This window comes from Hemiscyllium ocellatum, chromosome 11, assembly GCF_020745735.1.
Source record: "Hemiscyllium ocellatum isolate sHemOce1 chromosome 11, sHemOce1.pat.X.cur, whole genome shotgun sequence".
NCBI classification, from domain to species: Eukaryota; Metazoa; Chordata; class Chondrichthyes; order Orectolobiformes; family Hemiscylliidae; genus Hemiscyllium; species Hemiscyllium ocellatum.
Genome location: NC_083411.1, coordinates 72,297,636 through 72,312,894, shown reverse-complemented (window position 1 = coordinate 72,312,894; position 15,259 = coordinate 72,297,636). Strand labels below are relative to the sequence as shown.

Genomic DNA, 15,259 nt, shown 5'->3' with positions numbered 1-15,259 from the left:
TCTAGATCCTGAAAGAGATTCTCACCATTTTCATTCACCAACACTTCCTCAGTTTTTCTTACATGAAAGAAAGAAAGAATAATATTGTGCCTTTGCTGACCTCAGGACATCAGGATACAAGGAGGCTTCAAGGTGACTTGGACAGGCTAAGTGAATGGGCAAGAGTACAGCACAGGAATATAATGTGAATAAGTGTGAAGTCATCCCACTTGTAGAAAAATCAGACAGTATTCCTAAAATAGTTGGAATTCAGATGTATTGATGTTAATTGTGTGGGACTTGTCAATAAAAGCTACCATGAAGGCACGGCAAGCAAATAGGAAGGTAAATGATATGTTGGCCTTCATCACAGGAGGATTTGAGTATAGGAATAACCATGTCTTACTGCAATTGTATAGCCAACTAGGAGAAACTGAGGACTACAGATGTTGGAGATCAGAGTCAAATAATGTGGTGCTGGCAAAGCACAGCCGGTCAGGCAGCATCCGAGGAACAGGAGAGTCGACACTTTGAGCATAAGGTCTTAATTCCTGATGAAGAGACCATGCTCAAAACGTCGACTCTCCTGCTCCTCAGATGCTGCCTGTGTTTTTCCAGCACCACACTTTTTGATTACAATTGTATAGCGCTTTGCTAAGATCAAACCCTAGAGTTTTGCATATAGCTTTGGTCCCCTGAACTAAGGAAGGATATACTTGCCAGAGAGAGAGTACAACCAGGGTTGGCCAGATGAATCCCTGGGTTGGTGAGCCCGCTCTGTATGGAGAATTTAAGAAAGGCAGATGTACAGTCTCTAGAGTTTCAGAGAATGAGAGATGTTCTCATTAAAACTTGCAAAATTCTTACACGGGACATCATAGTGAGTCCAGAAGCTTAGAGTAAGGACAGAGATGAGGGGGAATTTCCTCAATCAGGAAGATGGTGAGTCTTTGGAATTCTCAATGGCAAAGGGCTATGGAAGTTCAATCATTGAACATGCACTGGCAGAAATCAATAGATTTCTGGTTGCTATCAACATCAAGAAATATGGGTTTAGTACAGGAAAAAGGCAAAGAGATTGATGATTTCCTATTATCTAATTGACTTAATTGACTAGAGGAGCAAGATTGATGGGCTGAATAGACTATTTCTCCATCTATATTCCAATGTTACAAACCACTTTGCAGTCAGTAGTCACCACTGTAACGTAGGAAACACAGCGACTAAATGATGTACAACAGGCTGTAAGATGATCATATTTAAATATTAATTGAAAGGTAAATGTTACCTGCAGAACATTGGGGGAATCTTCTCTACTGTCCTTCAAATTGTACCATGGAATCTTTTACATCTAATGGAGCACCCTGATGGCTTAGTAGTTTAAAGGGTTGATGAATGTTATAAGTAAATGTTGTACCTATGGGTTTTAAAGGACATTTGTTAAAATACCAGCTAACTGATATATACAGAAAATATAAGTACATGGTACTCAAGGGACAGGATGGCTTGGGTGCCCAACTATAGAGATAGAAGGTAGTCAGTAATTGTGAACAGATTTTGTTGTGGTGAAGGGAAGTTTGCATTGGGGTTCCCCAAAAGACTCTGGTGCGGCCTCATCTGGAGTATTGTGTGCAGTTTTGATCGCCATACTATAGGAAGGATGTGGAGGCATTGGAACAAGTGCAGAGGAGGTTTACCAGGATGTTGCCTGGCATGGTAGGATATCGTATGAGGAAAGGCTGAGGCACTTGGGGCTGTTCTCATTGGAGAAAAGAAGGTTTAGGGGAGATTTGATAGAGGTGTACAAGATGATTAGGGGTTTAGATAGGGTAGACACTGAGAACCTTTTTCCGCTAATGGAGTCAGCTGTTACTAGGGGACACAGCTTTAAATTAAGGGGTGGTAGGTATAGGACAGATGTTAGGGGTAGATTCTTTACTCAGCGGGTTGTGAGTTCATGGAATGCCCTGCCAGTAGCAGTGGTGAATTCTCCCTCTTTATGGTCATTTAAGCGGGCATTGGATAAGCATATGGAGGTTATTGGGCTAGTGTAGGTTAGGTAGGCTTTGGTCGGCGCAACATCGAGGGCCGAAGGGCCTGTACTGCGCTGTATTTTTCTATGTTCTATGTTCTATGTAAAAGTCAATAGCTATATATCCAGGGGAGTATTAACTCACAAAATTGTGGCTTGCTCAGAGTAGGGTGAGCTGCATCACCACCAAACCTTGTCCCAGTCTGTTTGCCAGACATCTCCCCTTCCACATCAGATCCGATCACCCTGAGATCATGGCTTCGAACACATCTCCTCCATGATCTCATTAAGACAGCTACACATGTATCATACAATGATTCAGGACATTCTGCCCTTCACCCCACCCACACCATCCCCACACCCCAGTCCTACCTTTTTGAAGAGTAATGCAATATGCCCAAATTTCATGCTTTTACCCTCCATTTTTTCTTTCACGCGTTCATTCATTCATTTCCCATCTCAAGCTGTTCTATCCACAACATCCACGCTATGAGGGAACACATTCCAAATTCTAACCATTCACTAGATAGAAAAAGAGTTTATCTTCAAATCACATCTGGTTTTTCAGTCAGTCACCTTTCTGCCTGCACCCTCAGATTATAACCTCTATAGTTTCTGTTTATTTCCTTCCAAAGACAGTCAGTCCAGAGTGTTGTTTAAGATGAGCAGGACATTCCTCTTCAGTTATCTAAATGAAGGCAATCCTTATCTGTTATGTACTCAACAAAAGGAGAGTTTTATTTTTGACTAAGAGCATTTTGAAGAGACAGACCTGGGTCTTTTGCAGTGAGTAAAAAATGAGGTCTGCAGATGCTGGAGATCACAGCTGCAAATGTGTTGCTGGTCAAAGCACAGCAGGTTAGGCAGCATCTCAGGAATAGAGAATTCGACGTTTCGAGCATAAGCCCTTCATCAGGAATAAGAGAGAGAGAGCCAAGCAGGCTGAGATAAAAGGTAGGGAGGAGGGACTAGGGGGAGGGGCGATGGAGGTGGGATAGGTGGAAGGAGGTCAAGGTGAGGGTGATAGGCCGGAGTGGGGTGGGGGCGGAGAGGTCAGGAAGAGGATTGCAGGTTAGGAGGGCGGTGCTGAGTTGAGGGAACCGACTGAGACAAGGTGGGGGGAGGGGAAATGAGGAAGCTGGAGAAATCTGAATTCATACCTTGTGGTTGGAGGGTTCCCAGGCGGAAGATGAGGCGCTCCTCCTCCAGCCGTCGTGTAGTTGTGTTCTGCCGGTGGAGGAGTCCAAGGACCTGCATGTCCTCGGTGGAGTGGGAGGGGGAGTTAAAGTGTTGCATGTCCTCGAGAGAGAGGATTGAACCCCTGATGTTGAGGATTGATCTGATCCACATGTGAGTCACTGGGCTAACAAGTGCCCCTAGCATCACAATCTGGGAATAAGGACGGAGCAAATTACTACAAATGCTGAAGGCTGTACTGAAAACAAAAAAATGCTGGAAATCACAGTGGGTCAGGCAGTATCCATGGAGCGAGGGCAAGTTAACTGGGAATAAGAAATGCAGTTTTTATGTCTGAAGATGATTTAAGACTTGGCAATGGTGGAAATATTAAAAGGGAGACAGGAGTGACACTATAGACTGGTGTAAACGGTAGTTTTGGCATGATTTGGAAGGAGTTTTGTTGTGCGGTCTAGCAAGTTCTCCTACCACATCTTACCAAATGCACCACATTAATTACCTACCCTGCTCCTATGGTGTCTCTCATGTCTGATTGCCACCATATGCCATTCCCAGAACAGTTGCCAGTGAAGCATTGAAGTTCAGACGTGCCCTGTAAATGGATCGGAGATGTGCTGTGTGGGTTTTTTGAAGCTGGCCCATATCCTATGGCTGTTGGTAGATGGGATGCATAAGGCTAGTGCCCATGGATTTGCCCTGAGATTTTGGCACTCACTGTCTGACAGGGGTACCCTTTGGAGCAGGTGGCAAACTGAATCTGCCAGGCACCTGCTCTGGCGTCCACGTCGTGTTTTCTCTTAATGTCCAGCTTTCTTGGTGAGATGGGAAGCTGGGTATTAATGAGGTGGATTAGGCCGTCAACAAGACATTTAACAAGTTCCTAATCCCTCTTAATTGGCAACTCACTGCTGCCTCGTGAGAAACTCATCTCCCTGCTTATCAACAACATAAAAGAGGAAGTTCCTGAAGTTGAGATGGGCCTTGCCAGATTTTTGCTCCAATTCTGCCACAAATCTCACCATAGCCCACCTCATTCAGGCCTCGATAGGATTCTATCCTGGAGGATAAAGCTGCAGATGCTGTAAATCAGGCGCAGAGGTTGCTGGGATGGGGGTTGAGCGGGTTTGGCGGCACCTGTGAAGAAAAATCAAGAGTTAATGTTTCGGGTCTGGTGACCCTTCCCTGGTTTTGCTTCACAGATGCTGGCAGACCTGCTGGACTTTTCCAGCAGCTTCTGTTTGTGTTCCATGTTATTCCAGTCATTTGGTTTGTTTCCAGCACCACCTTATTTTTAATGTTTTTATAATTATCTCTGAGCCTCCTTTACTGGCAGCTATTGACGTTTAACTCACACTGTGAGTAAAAAGTGAGGTCTGCAGATGCTGGAGATCAGAGCTGAAAATGTGTTGCTGGTTAAAGCGCAGCAGGTCAGGCAGCATCCAAGGAACAGGAAATTCGACGTTTCGGGCACAAGCCCTTCATCAGGAAGGGTTTAACTCACACTGTCTAACACCGTTGGTCACCTACAGAGACCTATCATTTGATATTCCACTCATCACATTTGTATGATCTTTTGATCTCTCTGCCCTTAGTCTCTGCCTATAAATTCTGTGTCTGTCTGCTTCTCTCTCACTTCTCCTGATGAAGGGGCAGCACTCCAAAAACTTGTGATTTTAAGTTAACCTGTTGGAATATAACCTGGCATCCTGTGATTTCTGACTTTATCCTAGAAGGACTCCAATGATTGGATTCTGCTGTTCTGTGCTCAAATCACAAGACTGTAATGTCAAGGCTAGGCTGCCCCTCCTCTGAAAAAACAAATTTCCTATCTAATTAGTAAAACTATAATACTGCAGATGCTGAAAATCTGAAACAAACAGAGAGAGGATCCTGGAGAAACTCACCAGGTCTGGCAGCACCTGTGGAGAGAGAAACAGAGTTACCATTTTAAGTCTGGTATGACATTAAGGGGTGAAAATGTGTTGCTGGAAAAGCGCAGCAGGTCAGGCAGCATCCAAGGAACAGCATCCAATTCGACGTTTCGGGCATAAGCCAAGGGGGACATGTTGGCTCAGTGGTTAGCACTACTGCCTCACAGGGACCTGGGTTCGATTCCACCCTCAGGCACCTGTCTGTGTGGAGTTTGTACACTTTCCCCGCATCTACGTGCGTTTCCTCCGGGTGCTCCAGTTTCTTCCCACAGTCCAAAGATGTGCAGGTGGATTGGCCATGCTAAATTGCCCATAGTGTCCAGGGATGTGTAGGCAAGGTGGATTAGCTGTGGGAAATGCAGCTTTAGAGGGATTGGGTGATGCTCTTTAGAGAGTCGGTGTGGACCCGATGGGCTGATTGGCCTGCTTCCATGCTGTAGGGATTCTGTGAATCTTCAGAGCATTACCTCTGTCTCCCTCTCCACAGATGCTGCTCCAGTAGTCACTCTGTCTTTCCTTTCTATTTTATCACTTGATCATCTCCCACATTTCACATGAAAGACACAGACATATTCCAACCCAACATTCTTAACAACATATTTAATGATTTCAGTTCATCCAACTCAATGACCCTCCGGTGATAATAATTATATTTTACCCTCACATTTCAGTACATGGGGTCAATTTTCATGAACTTTGTTTCAGCTGGTATTCTACTTCAGGTTATAGCAGCACAGATTGTATCGTCATTAAATTTCAACCATTTGGGGGATTAAAGCAGGGAGACTGTGCCTTCTGCACAAACCGACAAATTCGGAACTTAGTCCAGATTTGTTAGCTAAAGTTCCTGCCACAACTTCAGTTTTGGTTTTTTACATAGGGGAAAGTAAAAGGGGATTTCCTTTTTGCAACAAAAAGAGAAATAGCAGATGCCAACTGCTTCTCCACTTAAATTGTTAACAAATTCAGGGTTGGACAGTAAATGATTTCAATCCATGGAAAGAGTTATTTGCTGTACTGTTGCCAGTACTCAGAGGAATAGAAAATAACTCGAGGGCCTGTTCTCTGGCCTAATTGGAGCAGCCTTTGTTAGGCCTAGAACTGTGGGCCTCAGGCTTCATCCACATCTTTTGAGTGAGTATCACAGGCCAGAATTTCACACGAGGAGTTCTCGGAGGAGATCTGGGTCATGCACTATTTGGTCGAGGTGGGTGGCCTGTGAAAGCACTCTGGCAGATGGTGGCTGTGAAAATTCCAAGCAGCCCCAGATTAATCAGAAACAAATCTACCACAGGGATCCCTCATCAGGCAGTGGGCCGCTACCAATGATGCTCCAAATTTAGAATAAGAGTAGCACTATGACAGTTTGGCCCCTCACTGCTAAAGTTCCATTATCCAAAACCACAGAAAAAGGAATCAACCATATCAGTTTCTATCCCAGATTGTTTAATTGTCAAATATTACAAGCTCACCATTAGTAATTGAAATGTGAGGGTAAAATATAATTGGCATCATAGGAGGGTCACTGAGATAGATGAACTGAATTCATTAAATATGTTGCTAAGAATGTTGGGATGGAATATATCTGTGTTTTTCATGTGAAATGTGGGGGATGATCAATGAACATGGTCTAATTATCAGGTGATCAACTGTTCTCAGTGGAAACATTCACTTTGAAACTTGTTTTGTTGAATAGATTTTAGAGAACTTGGCCAAGTTGCTAATTAGTATTGGTCAGAGATTCATAAGTTTTGAAGTGTGAATGTTTCACATGGTTTTTTGAGCACAGAACTGGTCAGGGTCTGAAAGATGTGACCTGATATGAACTGATGAAACTGTACTGATACGGCAGTGCAGCTCAGCATCCAGTTTGCTTTGGTGAACCATTGCTCAGCAGTGACTCAAAATGCTTTGCTATTGCTCCCAGATCTCTTTCAGACTAATCTAGTGCCATTTATTAAATATGCCCACAGTATTTTTTTCTTTCCAATTTGTAAAGCTTTGCAATTAATCTCCTGAACTTCAACCCAGAGTCTTGATGACTTGAAAATGTGTCCGATTGTGTAGCTCCCTGAGGTTAGTCCCATTCCCAGTTTATAGTGTATGTTTCAATCGAGGTGGTTTTTGATCATTAGAATTGAGCAGACATCTGCGGGAAACTCATTCACTTCATCTTCCCATCCTCGAGTTAAACAATCATAATTTCTCTCGTTCAGCCATTTCCCAATTATGTCAAAATGTTTCCTCAGTAACCTATTCTCCTGTTAATTAATCTGCAACTCAAATAGTTCAGCCTTGTATTCAGAAAACAGGTGCCAACTTGTTTTTATCTTGAATGTATAAGTTCTCAGAAGTCAACAGTATTTAGTAAATAAACTGCAGTAGATTCTGGAAAGGGTGAAAATAGATAAGTCCCCTGGGCCTGATGGCATTTATCCTAGGATTATCTGGGAAGCAAGGGAGGAGATTGCAGAGCCATTGGCCTTGATTTTTATGTCCTCGTTGTCTACAGGAATAGTGCCAGATGACTGGAGGATAGCAAATATGGTTCCCTTATTCAAGAAGGGGAGTAGGGATAACCCTAGTAACTATAGGTCGGTGAGTCTCACTTCTGTTGTGGGCAAAGTCTTAGAGAGAATTGTAAGGGATAGGATTTATGAACATCTGAATAGGAATAATGTGATCAAGAATAGTCAGCATGGTTTTGTGAAGGGCAGGTCGTGCCTCACAAACCTTATTGAATTCTTTGAGAAGGTGACTAAGGAGGTGGACGAGGGTAAAGCAGTAGATGTGGTGTATATGGATTTTAGTAAGGTTTTTGATAAGGTTCCCCATGTTAGGCTACTGCAAAAAATATGGAGGTATGGCATTGAGGGTGCGTTAGAGGTTTGGATTAGGAATTGGCTGGCTGGAAGAAGACAGAGGGTAGTAGTTGATGGTAAAGGTTCATCTTGGAGTGCAGTTACTAGCGGTGTTCCGCAAGGATCTGTTTTGGGACCATTGCTGTTTGTCATTTTTATGAATGACCTGGAGGAGGGGCTAGAAGGTTGGGTGAGCAAGTTTGCGGATGATACGAAAGACAGTGGAGTTGTTGACAGTGAGGAAGGATGTGGCAGGTTACAGTGGGATATAGATAAGCTGCAGAGCTGGGCAGAAAGGTGGCAAGTGGAGTTCAATGTAGGTAAGTGTGAAGTGATTCACTTTGGTAAGAGTAACAAGAAGATGGAGTACTGGGCTAATGGTCGGATACTTGGTAGTGTGGATGAGCAGAGAGATCTTGGTGTCCATGTACACAGATCTCTGAAAGTTGCCACCCAGGTAAATAGTGCTGTGAAGAAGGCATATGGCGTACTGGCTTTTATTGGTAGAGGAATTGAGTTCCGGAATCCTGAGATCATGTTGCAGTTGTATAAGACTCTGGTGCAGCCTCATCTGGAGTATTGTGTGCAGTTTTGGTCGCCATACTATAGGAAGGATGTGGAGGCACTGGAACGGGTTCAGAGGAGGTTTACCAGGATGCTGCCTGGTATGGTAGGAAAATTGTATGAGGAAAGGCTGAGGCACTTAGGGCTGTTTTCATTGGAGAAAAGAAGGTTTAGGGGTGACTTGATAGAGGTGTACAAGATGATTAGGGGTTTTGATAGGGTTGACAATGAGAATCTTTTTCCACCTGTGGAGTCAGCTATTACGAGGGGGCATAGCATTAAATTAAGGGGAGGTAGGTATAGGACAGATGTTAGGGGTAGATTCTTTACTCAGTGAGTCGTGAGTTCATGGAATGCCCTGCCAGTAGCAGTGGTGGACTCTCCCTCTTCATGGGCATTTAAACGGGCATTGGATAGGCATATGGAGGATAGTGGGCTAGTGTAGGTTAGGTGGGCTTGGATTGGTGCAACATCGAGGGCCAAACGGCCTGTACTGCGTTGTATTTTTCTATGTTCTATGTTCTAGATCAGCGCATAAAATTAATGGTTAAGTTAATGCAAGCAAGTCATTAGAAGATTGCAGTGACATTTTATTTAGGGCAGAAGTGAGGCAGCTCCAAATGTAGTATCCTGTGGAGATATGGTGGGGAGGGAATGGTGCAGAAGGAGAGGAAGATAAGTTCCAAAATGAGATGAGAAACTGCAACATAGCTTAAGTGGTTCTTCCTGCATGGTAGAAATGCCTGTAATTTATTGTATAGCCTTTAATTAGACTTGTGTGTCCATTGTTGGTTGACTGCAACTCCTAGCTTCAATTTGAGGATATCAGGCACATGCTATTAACGTATCTTCATTGAATTTATGGACTGGAAGTCAGCCTATTCATATGCACTGATTGAATTTTTGCTTGATTATGCTGCTGTGAAGTACTCCGCGTTGTTTCCTTTAACAAAACTACCGCATAAATGTGTGTTGTTGTTGTTGATTCATTACATGGTGTCTGCCCCTGTTAACCTGCTCCTTGGTCAGTCTTTATCATCTGTGCAGCTGTCAACTCTAATTCACTTCATAAAACTCTCTTTGCCTGCTCCCGTCATCTCCTTCACCTTCAAAGTCTGCCTAGCCTCTCCCCTCCCCCCAACAACTTGCTGCTCTACATTCACTGCTCATCTCACGACAGGGTTTTTTTTTGATAGTTTGGTATGGGAGTGGTTAGGATGTGGAATGCCATGTCTGGATGTGGAATGGCAGGAGTTTGTTGGTATAATTGAGGACACTGTACAGAGGTTCATCCCCAAGAAAAGAAAGATTATCCGGGGAGGGATTAGACAACCATGGCTGACAAAGGAAGTCAGGAAATGTATTAAAGAGAAAGAGAGATCCTATAAAGTGGCCAAGAACAGTGGGAAATCAGAAGATTGGGAAGGATACAAAAACAAACAGAGGATAACAAAGAGTGTAATAAGAAATGAGAAGATCAAATATGAAGGTAGGCTAGCCAGTAATATTAGAAATGATAGTAAAAGTTTCTTTCAGTACATAAGAAACAAACGACAGGCAAAAGTAGACATTGGGCCACTTTAAACTGATGCAGGAAGCCTAGTGATGGGGAGATAAGGAAATAGCAGGAGAACTTAACAAGTACTTTGCGTCAGTTTTCACAGTGGAAGACATGAGTAATATCCCAAAAATTAAAGGGAGTCACGGGGCTGAGTTGAGTATGGTTGCCGTTACGAAAGAGATAGTGCTAGAAAAGTTCAAAAGTCTTAAAATTGATAAATCTCCTGGCCCCGATGGGATACACCCTAGAGTTCTGAGAGAGGTGGCTGAGGAAATAGCAGTGGCATTGGTTGAGATCTTTCAAGAGTCACTGGAGTCAGGAAAGGTCCCGGATGATTGGAAGATGGCTGTTGTAACCCCCTTGTTCAAGAAAGGATCAAGACAAAAGATGGAAAATTATAGGCCAATCAGCTTAACCTCGGTTGTTGGTAAAATTCTAGAATCCATCATTAAGGATGAGGTTTCTAAATTCTTAGAAGAGCAGAGTCTGATTAGAACAAGCCAACATGGTTTTAGTAAGGGGAGGTCATGCCTGACAAACCTGTTAGAATTTTTTGAAGAGGTAACAAGTAGGTTAGACCAGGGAAACCCAGTGGATGTGGTTTATCTAGACTTTCAAAAGGCCTTTGATAAGGTGCCACATGGGAGGCTGCTGAACAAGGTGAGGGCCCATGGTGTTCGAGGTGAGCTGCTGGGATGGATTGAGGATTGGCTGTTTAACAGAAGGCAGAGAGTTGGGATAAAAGGCTCTTTTTCAGAATGGCAGCCGGTGATGAGCGGTGTCCCGCAGGGTTCAGTGTTGGGGCCACAGCTATTCGCATTATATATTAATGATTTGGATGAGGGGACTGGGGGCATTCTAACGAAGTTTGCCGATGATACGAAGTTAGGTGGACAGGCAGGTAGTACTGAGGAAGTGGGGAGGCTACAGAAGGTTCTAGACAGGTTGGGAGAGTGGTCCAGGAAATGGCTGATGGAATTTAACGTGAGCAAGTGCGAGGTCTTGCACTTTGGCAAAAAGAATAAAAGCATAGACTACTTTCTAAATGATGAGAAAATTAGTAAAGCCAAAGTACAAAGGGATCTGGGAGTGCTAGTCGAGGATTCTCTAAAGGCAAACATGCAAGTTGAGTCTGTGATTAAGAAAGCGAATGCAATGTTGTCTCTTATCTCAAGAGGGTTGGAATATAAAAACAGAGATGTGCTAATGAGACTTTATAAAGCTCTGGTTAGGCCCCATTTGGAGTACCGTGTCCAGTTTTGGTCCCCACACCTCAGGAAGGATATACTGGCACTGGAACATGTCCAGCGGAGATTCACACGGAATGGCAGGTCTAACATATGAGGAATGGCTGAGGATCCTGGGATTGTATTCATTGGAGTTTAGAAGATTGAGGGGAGACTTAATAGAGACGTACAAGATAATACATGGCTTGGAAAGGGTGGACGCTAGGAAATTGTTTCCGTTAGGCGAGGAGACTAGAACCCGTGGACACAGCCTTAGAATTAGAGGGGGTCAATTCAGAACAGAAATGCGGAGACATTTCTTCAGCCAGAGAGTGGTGGGCCTGTGGAATTCATTGCCACAGAGTGCAGTGGAGGCCGGGACGCTAAATGTCTTCAAGGCCGAGATTGATAGATTCTTGTTGTCTCGAGGAATTAAGGGCTACGGGGAGAACGCTGGTAAGTGGAGTTGAAATGCCCATCAGCCATGATTGAATGGCGGAGTGGACTCGATGGGCCGAATGGCCTTACTTCCACTCCTATGTCTTATGGTCTTATGATGTCCCGGTGGAAGCAGATCCAATGATGGGTTTCAAAACACGATTGGATTTTATCTAAGCAGAAAATGTTTGCAGGACAATGGGGAAAAGGCGCGATGGAGTGAGACTAGGTTGCTCTGGCTGAGGACCACTACAGGGCTGAATGGCCTCTTTCTCTGTTGTAACAATTCTGTGATTGCATATAAATGGAGATGTGATGGTTTGGCCCTGTAGTAAAAACAGACAACTCTTTCAAGGCCCTGCACACAGAGGAACGGGAAATAGAAAGGCCAGACAAACAATGCCTAGAGCGACTATAAAGAAACGTAGGTGGCTGAAGCAACCTTAAGAACATAGGAAATAGGAACAGTTCGAGGCCATTCAGCCCTTCACATCTTCCCCACCAGTAGCAAAGATCAAATCTGCTCTCGTGCCAACTCCTCATAGCCGATAAATCCCCAATATTTCAAACATCTATTTACCACCTCTTTAAGTAGTTTCAGTGACCTAGCCTCCAGGCGGAGAGAATTCCAAACATTCACTATCCTCTGGGAGAAGAAATTCCTTCTCATCTCAGTTTTAAATGAGTATCACCTTCTTCAGTAACTAAGTCCTCGAAATCGAGTTCCACCTCACTATCAGAAACATCTTCTTAGCAACTCCCCTCATGAACTTGTATGTTTTAATAAGATTTATGATTCAAGATTTTTCTAAACTCTGAAGGCCTAACCTGTTTGGCCATGTCCATCATCCCAGGGATCAGCATAATGAATCTTTTTAGAATTGCCTTAAACATGCCCTTTTGTAAATATGGCAAGATAAACTGTATTCAGTGTTCCAGGTAGAACCTTACCCATGCTCTGCATAGTTGTACCACGACATGCCTATTTTTAAACTCCAATAAAAACCAAAATTTCAATTGCCTCCATAATTGCTGAATCTGCATGCTCAATTTCAAATATCTTAATTTTTGATTGGATGCTCTGTGTGAGTGCTTTTGTTAACCATCAGTGGTTCATCCTTCTCCTTGAGATAAATCTTTGTCGTGTTATGAAATATTTGCTTAAATATAAGCCATTAGACATGAGCTGCCAGACAAGGCGGTAGAGACAAGTACAATACAACATCTAAAAGGCACCTGGATGGGTATATGGATAGGATGGGTTAAAAGGGATATGGGCCAGGTGCTAGCAAATGGGACTAGATTAATTTAGGATATCTGGTTGGCATGGATGGGTTCGACGAAAGGGTCTCTAATGGCACTAAATGCCAGGCTAGTTAAGAACCAACAACAATGGGAGGAAGCAATATTGAGCTGACAGACAGGAATTTAACAGTTGGAGCTGTTTGAATGCTATTTATCTGAGAGAGAGAAAGAAACTGTTGACCTTACACACATGCCGTTTTCTTCTCTCGGCAGTTTGGAAAGGCATTCCTCTCAAAGAAAAGAAACCCGCCGCCTTGGAAAGATGTCCCTTAATGCCAGCATGTGCCAAGATGAACAGGAGCACTGGAAAAGTGAGATAACTTTGTATGCAGTTGTCTATGGAATAATCCTTATCCCTGGCTTCTTTGGCAACAGCGTGGCCTTGTGGGTATTGATCGGAAACATCAAAAGGGAAAAGAAGGCAGTGATATTCATGACCAACCTAGCTCTGGCTGACTTGGCCCACGTTTTGAGCCTGCCCCTGAGGATCTTTTACTACATAACGCATAACTGGCCATTTGGAAAGTTCATGTGTTTGTTCTGTTTCTACCTGAAGTTTCTCAACATGTACGCCAGCATCTTGTTTTTAGTCTGCATCAGCGTCCAGCGTTGCGTTTTCCTCATCCACCCCTTCAAGTACAGTAGCTGGAGGCGCAGGTATGATGTGGCGCTGAGTATTATTGGATGGCTGGTCGTCATCCTGATGTGCCTTCCATTCCCCATCATGAGAAACACCGAGTCGTTCAACAGCTCGCAATGCTTTGCGGATCTCCCCATGAAGCAGGTCAACCTGGCATCTTCCATACTCATGCTTACAGTAGCAGAGCTCCTGGGCTTTGTGGGGCCCATCGCCATCATTCTCACCTGTACCTGGAAGACTGCACAGTCACTGAAAGAGAAGAGCACAGTCCCCAACAACCGAGGGGGAAGCAGGGCTTTGAAGCTTGTCTTGATGTGTGCAACCGTGTTCCTGATTTGCTTCGCTCCCTATCATATATTCTTCCTGTTAAACCAGCTGAGAAAGTTAAACCTCATTGCAAACTGCAGCGCACGGAAGAATATTGAGATTTTGCATTCAGTGACACTGTGCTTAGCCAGCATGAATGCCTGCTTGGACCCATTCATCTACTATTTTGTCACCGCCGAGTTCAGAGAGCAGCTTTCACGGACCAGCAGCTTCCTTGTAAGGAGCCGACACTTGAGCAGAGAAAGCACCACGAGTCGATAATCTCAAGCTTTGGACAAATTGTTTGGCGTTTCTCTTTTCCATCTTGCTCCACCTTGCAACGGAGATATCGTTGAGTCAGCAGTCACTGGATCGGTGCATCTTCGAGCGAGTTGATGTTTAAAGCACCATTTGTTTCCCAGCAAATGTTAACCCATTCCTGGTGAGCTACCAGAAATGGTAGCAACAAGGAATGTAGTAGTCAGCATAAGTCACTAGTGGTGTTTGAACAATTCTTTTTTACCTTCATTAATTGTGTTTCATGTACATTCTGCCCGCAAAGTAAAGACAAGATTTTTTTTACAACGTTCATCCATAAAAAAATGTTTGCAGTGTAGCTTTCATTTAAATGCCAGGACAGTGATTAAACTCATTTAATAATATGCATGATAGGGGATTACCAGTGACTTTCTAAACACATTTTACTGTCCATAATCCACACACTGCCCTGTAAGCCAAGAGTCACTTATTCTGATTGGAAACTGATCAAAGTAATAATTAATGGTGATCACTTCAAAACAGCAAACAAATGAACTGCCAATCTTAACAGGGTGTTAATGCACAGTCATGATTTGGAGATGCCACTGTTGGACTAGGGTGGACAAACTTAAAAATCACACAACACCAGGTTACAATCCAACAGGCATGAGCTTTCAGAGCGCTGCTCCTTCATCAGGTGGTTGTGGAATACACAGTTGTAAGACACAGAATTTATAGCAAAAGTTCACAATGTGATGTAACTGAAATTATACATTGAAAAATACCTTGATTGTTTTAAGTCTTTCATCTGTTAGATTGACCTCTCATTCTAACAGATGAAATACTTCACAAACAATCAAGGTATTTTTCAATGTATCATTGTGAACTTTTGCTGTAAATTCTGTGTCTTACAACTGTGTACTCCACAACCACCTGATGAAGGAGCAGCGCTCTGAAAGCT

General features: G+C 43.5%; 1 protein-coding gene across 6 annotated transcripts in view; it reads left to right on the top strand.

The window, feature by feature from the left end:
* The window catches only part of LOC132820209 (probable G-protein coupled receptor 174), a 57,434-nt gene extending 42,445 nt beyond the window's left edge, over positions 1-14,989 (top strand). For all 6 annotated transcript variants that reach the window (XM_060832192.1, XM_060832193.1, XM_060832194.1 and 3 more), the window contains exon 4: positions 13,308-14,989. In XM_060832192.1, the coding sequence (XP_060688175.1) occupies positions 13,357-14,322 (966 nt within the window). In that variant the 5' untranslated portion in view covers positions 13,308-13,356 and the 3' untranslated portion in view covers positions 14,323-14,989. The remainder of the gene's footprint in view (positions 1-13,307) is intronic.
* Positions 14,990-15,259: the final 270 nt, after the last annotated feature.